This window comes from Culicoides brevitarsis, chromosome 3 (genome assembly GCF_036172545.1).
Source record: "Culicoides brevitarsis isolate CSIRO-B50_1 chromosome 3, AGI_CSIRO_Cbre_v1, whole genome shotgun sequence".
Taxonomy (NCBI): Eukaryota; Metazoa; Arthropoda; class Insecta; order Diptera; family Ceratopogonidae; genus Culicoides; species Culicoides brevitarsis.
The window spans coordinates 28450527-28456930 of NC_087087.1; the positions used below are offsets into that span (position 1 = coordinate 28450527).

General features: G+C 27.1%; 1 protein-coding gene across 1 annotated transcript; it reads right to left on the minus strand.

Annotated features, from left to right (window-relative positions):
- Positions 1-1020: 1020 nt before the first annotated feature.
- LOC134834762 (uncharacterized) lies at positions 1021-4264 on the minus strand. Its single transcript, XM_063849535.1, has 2 exons — positions 4132-4264; positions 1021-2991 (listed from the first exon to the last, which is right to left on the minus strand). Exon 2 carries the CDS (start codon positions 2958-2960, stop codon positions 1251-1253), a length of 1710 nt encoding a protein of 569 aa, XP_063705605.1. The 5' UTR covers positions 2961-2991; positions 4132-4264; the 3' UTR covers positions 1021-1250.
- Between the last annotated feature and the right edge of the window lie 2140 nt (positions 4265-6404).

Below are 6404 nucleotides of genomic sequence, written 5' to 3' on the forward strand. Positions count from 1 at the left end.
TTTATTTTTAATTTTTCATAATTTAATTAATTTTTTTTTCATTTTTAAATTTTTTACCTTAGATAGATTTAATTTTTTTAAATTTAATTTTTTTTTCAGAAAATTAATTAAAATTTAAAAATCTTCAAATTTTTTATTTTTTTTTTTAATTTTTAAAAAAATTAAAAATTTATTATTTTTATAATTAAATTCATTATTTATTTTATTTTATTTATTTATTTTACTTATTTTATTATATATTTTTTTAATTATTTATATTTCTTTGAAGAATTTGCTTCACACATATTTTTTATTATCAAAAAAAAAAAAAAAAATTAAATAAATTTGCAAAAAAAAAAAATTATAAAAATATTTAATTAAAATATTAAAAAAAAAATAAAAATTTAGAACAAACTTATGAAACAAAAGTTTTTCTGAAATAAAATAAAATAAAAAAATATAAGGTTTAAATTAAAATTTACAGAAATTATTTTTTAAAAAATTTACCTTCCAATTTCTAGCTCAAACTTTTTACATTCATTAAATTTTCATTTTTTGAAATAATTTTAATGAAAAATTTCATACTATAATTTTAAGTTAAAATTCTAATAATTTTTCGACCGTGTTATGTAAAAATTAAAATTTTGAACAAATTATGAGTTTAAAAAATTTTTTTTTTGCAAAAAATCAAGTTTTTTTTAACTTTTCTATTTAATTAATTTAATTTAATTTAGTTTTAATTTTTAATTTAATTAATTAATTTGCAAAATCTTAAATTTTTAAAATAAAAAAATTAAGAATATTTGTTGAATAAAAATCCAAATTTAAATTCTCAATATTAACAAAAAGACATTTGAACCTTCAAAACGCAAATTTTCATCATAAAATGCCAAATTTTACCACAAAGAACAAGAAAAAAAAATTTTTTTTTGGCAACAAATTTTTTTTATATAATTTTTTTTTTGTCTACGAAAAAAAAGACTTTTGAACTTGAAATGGACCAATCCTTGAGCGAAAGTAAAAAATCCTTCATTTCGTCTCTTTCTCTTTATTTATACGTGAAAAAATAAACAATATCTTCATAAATCTAATAATATAATTATACATAGGATGTCACGGTCATTGTTGATGCTGAGGCCTTGCATTTGCCGGTAAATTCAAAATTTTTAGTGAAAATATTTTTTTAAGGTACTGCAGTCTGGATCATGAATTGGTTAGAAATCGTCTTTCTTGTCATGGAAATATTTTTTTTTTTAATTTTTTTTTTATTTTTAGTTTTTTTGGACCAAATTGAACGTTTGAACGTCATTGATGTCAATTTTCCACTGTTTTTGCGGCTGTTCCTCCTTCGTATAGCTCTCGGGCACCACAATGCCAAATAATTCAAGTTTCCCCTTCAAATCCTCGTGAATCACTTGTTTCCGTGCCGTTCGTAATTCCGGGCTGCGAAACAGCTCGACGACGCCAAAGCGACACGTGTTGAGCAACGTATTCATGAGAGTCGCAAACGCCGCATCTTTTGTCGTCATATTTTTGGAAATGTACAATTCCCATGCCTCGTACGGGCTCATTTGGCTGCGACGGCGTCGTTCCTCGGCAATCAGGGGAATTGTTGGGGCATCGTCAGCTAACAATCTGGCACCCTCGATTTCCATCGAAATTTCCTTGATGGCTGCCATTAAGTGATCGAGGGTCTCTTTGGTGTTTACGGCGGTGCCCAGTGGCTTGCAAGGATACAAATTAAAGTGACTCGAGGCACTGATGCCCAAATAAGCGAGATCCGGATACAAATATCGCAACGCTTTCCGGTTGGAAATGACGATCGACGCGAAGGGATCGCGGAAAATTTCCATAACTAAAATTCCTAAAGCTTTAAATTGGTCGTCGGGGATGTGCTGCGACAAAAAACTGTGCGTCAAAAAGTTATTCGAGAGCGACAACTCGGCAAGACCCAGCGCCGCTCGAACACTGTTCGTGTGAATTTGCGAAATAATCCACGTCATTTTATTTTCCGTGATTAAATTTCGGGTCAAGTCGCAGGAATACAAAAACGCGTGATAAATCGCTTCTTGCGGGATCTCTTGGCGCAAATAGAGCTTCGTATATTTGGCGATAATGTCTGTGGAGACGGCATTTTTGATAAAAAGTTCAGGAAAAAGGCTGCAAAGCGTATTAAATCGCTTTTCGTACCAATTTGAGGACATGTTATCGGAAGCTGTGGCAAAAATCATCGTCAAAAAAGACCCCACGAGATAAGATTTCATCAAAACCGCATTGCAAGTCGCATAAACGCTGTAATACCCGACGAGCTCTTCCTTCGTCAAGCTGCCCCAAACTCTCGCGACGTAATCCTGCGTGAGTGAAAGCGGATCTGCCTTGTAAAAATTGAGTTTTTGCCCATCCAGGATGCAATTTTGTCGTTGCAAGACCTCATTTTGGTTTTGTTTCGCACTCAAAAGTCTCGCGGGAAAACAATGTCTTTGTTTCGCATGGAATTCGATCTTTTGTCGCGTGATTTTTGTCGTGTCAGCCAGTTCGGTCATCTCTTTGACGAAGAATTTTCCCAAAAATTTCACTTCTTCGACGTCGGGAGGCACGCGTCGTAACAAACTAAACATTTGGACTTGCGATTCGTGTTCGAGACGCGCCGCTTCCGTGAAACTGTCGCAACGGATCTCGTCGTCGATGGTCCAGGCAGCGGTCAAGTGCCCGTAATACAGTGGGATGAAGTATTCCTCGCACAAATTGTTTATCCGTAAAATTGCTTTGACATGATGGAGCGAGAGAGCGGCGAACGTTACGGGCTCTACGAAGGTCTGGGAGTTGCTGGAGGGATGCTTGAGTGCGATAAGGTCGACGGCTTTGCGATCGAGATCCGTGATGTGAACGGCGGGATCTGTTGGAGGGTTTGGCAACGAAAATAAGTGTTGAACGGGCAATAAAGGCGGCATTGTTGTTAAATGGACACCGTCTGCTAACATAATAATTGGGGTGAGACAGGTGAGGTTTGGGCTGAAATTTAAAAAAAAAATTAAAAAATAAAAAAAATTAAAAAAAAGTAAAAAAAAATCAATATAATTCAAAATAATTTTTTAAAATTAAAAAAAAAAAGTTAAAAAATAATTTTTAAAATAATTTAAAATATTTTAAATTATTTTTAAAAAAATTAATAAAATTTTAAAATACATAAAATTAATAAAAAATTTAAATTAATTTTAAAAATGTAAAAAAAATAACATTGGATTTAAAAAAATATTTTAAAATAATTTTTTTTACAAAAATAATTAAAAAAAAAACAATAATGGAAAATAAATTTAAGAAAAATTAAAGAAAGTAATTGTAAAAATAAATTTGGTAATAAAAAATAAAAAAAATTAATTAATAATTTTGAAATAATTTAAAAATATTTTTTTAAAAATTATTTTTTTTAAATAAAAAATAATTAAAATTTATTTTAAAATACTAAAAAAATTATTACAAAAATTAATTTAAAAATAATAATAAAATAGGAATCAATTATGAAATTAATTATAGAATAATTTGAAAATAATTTTAAAAAATTAAAAAAAAAATTAAAGGAACTTTTTTTTAAGTTTTTAAAAATTTAAATTAATTTAAAAATATACATAACAAATAAATCAAAATTAAAAAAAATAATAGTAATTCGAAAATCAATTTTAAAAAATTTACAAATATTTAAATAATTAAATAAATTACAAAAAAAATTAATTAAAATAAATTTAATAATTTTTAAAAATTTTAAATTATAAAAAAAAAATAAAATTGGAATTTAAACATTTTTTTTAATAAAATTAATTTTAAAAATTATTTTTCATAATTTATATTTTTCAGAAAAAGAGAAAAATATGACACGTGTGTCCGACAAATCACGTAAAAAATTTTTTATTTGATATTTTTCTTTATTTATTTTTAATTTGACACAAAAATCGACGAATTTCAAGTATGCGTTCAAACTATTTCTAGAAAATTCTTGCACTTTTGCCGCAGACTAGACAAACGATCAATCACCTCTTTTCGATGCAAGACAAAGAATCGTGACGTCGCCCAAAACAAGAATGCTGTGTGTCGTAATTTTCTCCGGAAAATCCCTTAGTACAGACGTGTTTACGCAGAAAATCCACAAAATCTTACCTTTTTTTCGTGTCACCTTTTCTCCTGATCGTTCCTCACTAATTTTCGTATTTTCTAATATTTTTTCACAAATTTAATTATTTTTTTTATTAATTTAAATTCTTATGTTTGACCTCTTTCGCTTATTAACTACGTATGGTCGGATCTTTGTTTTTCCGTCAAATGAACAATGAAAAATGGGAAATACGTTGCCAAAAATAAACGAAATTCTTTCGGGTAAATGTGTGCGTGACTGACACACATGCGGGAAATTGTGGGGAGCTACAACGGTGAATTTTTCATTTTTTTGAATTGAACGTTGAAGAGAAAATTTTCACCTAAAATAATTTTTTTTTAAATTTTTGTTAAAATTTTAATTTAATTAATTTTTTTTAAATTTTTTATCATCAAATCATGGCCAAGTAATTTTTTGTCGCTTCGTCGATGAACTCGTTGTTGAAGTTTTCTCGTCATTCGGGCGCTTAAGGCTAATAATTCTTCTAAATTCCGACGGTAAACTCTTATTTTGCTTCTCAGTTGAAGGCTTTTCGGGACTAATGTCCATTTTTGAGGTAGTTTGACTGTCAGGCAGCTCGTTGAAGACAATTAATTTCCGTTTTGTGGCTTGTGTCGCCGGCGTTTCAGCAGGTTTTCGTCTCGAGGGCTTTGGCATGATGTGTTTTCGGAACAAATCGATCAGTTCTTCTCGAGTTTTTGTTGCGATTTTATCGATTTTCAACTAAAAAATTAAATTTTGTTAAAATATTTTTGAAATTTTTCAAGAAAAGTCACTTACAATCGATAAATGGTTGATTAGCTGCTCGTTCGTGAGTAATTCGGGACATAATAAATCCATCACAGAGTCAAAAATGAGTAAATTTTTGTTTTGATATGATGCGAAGGTGTTAACTTTTAAAAAAGTTTATTTCATGATTTTTTAAAAAATATTGCAGAAGACGAGAATTTAGTTTGTTTTGAAAATAGAAATTCACCACACAACAAAAGGAAGCACATGAAAATCGCTTTAAGAGTGATTTCGGAAGGAACTTGTTCAGTTTGATGATTTAAAAATAAATTAATCTTAGAAAACGTTTAAATTCAATTTTTTTAGTTTAAAAAAAAATAAATTTTAATATATTTAACAAGAAAAATTTAAAGAAACGATTTTTTTTTCTCAAAGTTTCAAATTTCAGAAAAAAAATTTGTATCTGTCAATTCAAAAAATGACAATTAAAAATTTAAAAAGTGATTTTTCTTCCAGTTTTTAAATTTAAATTGAATTTTTTTTCCTATTTATTGAAAGTTTTGCCCATTTTCGTTAAAAAAATTTACTTTTGACAGAAAAATTCGTAAATGTCAATTCAAAAAGTTACCGTTAAAATTTTAATAGTCGACTTTTTGCATTTAATATAAAAATTTTTATTTTGAGAAAATTTTTGAAAATTTTCGTATAAAAATGTCTTAAAATCATAAAGTTTTAAAATGTGAATTCAAAAAATTTACCGTTAAAAATTCAAAAGTCAAATTTTTCATTTATAATTTTAGCAAAATTGAAATAAAAATTTGACTTTTGATAATGAAACTCGTATCTGTCAATTCAAAAAATGACAGTTGATAATTATAAAAATTAATTTTCTTTATTCAAATTGAAATTTTTTTCTATTTTCATTCAAAATTTGTCATTTTTGTTTAAAAATTGACTTTCGATCGTAAATTCGCAAATGTAAAAAATTCAAAAATCAACTTTTCATATTTCAAGTTAGCTTTTTTATAGTATTTGAAAAATTTTTTACGATTTTCGGTAATAAAAATTCCATGAAATCATAAAATACCAAAACGTCAATTCAAAAAATTTACCGTTAAAAATTCAAAAGTTGACTTTTCGCATTTTGAATGGAAATTTTTATCATATTTGACAAAATTTTTGCTAATTTCGGTACAAAATCATACTTTTAATAATAAAATTGGAATCTGTCAATTCAAAAAATGACCGTTAAAAATTTGAAAATTGCTTTTTTACTAATTCGAGTCAATTTTTATCCAAAATTTTAGAAATTATTGGCTTAAAATCATTTTTTTATCTTTTAGCTCAACTAAAATGGATCTAAAATCTTCCATGATTTCAATTTTTTTTTCATTTTTAGCAATAAATTTCACTTTAATTCATAAATTTTTACACAAACAACATTTCCAGTCTAGACATTTTTTTTTTAATTTTAGTTCAAAACAAACCGCTGACCATCGAAAAGAACAAAAAAAAAATCAATTTGAAGGACAATGCACTGCAATGACAC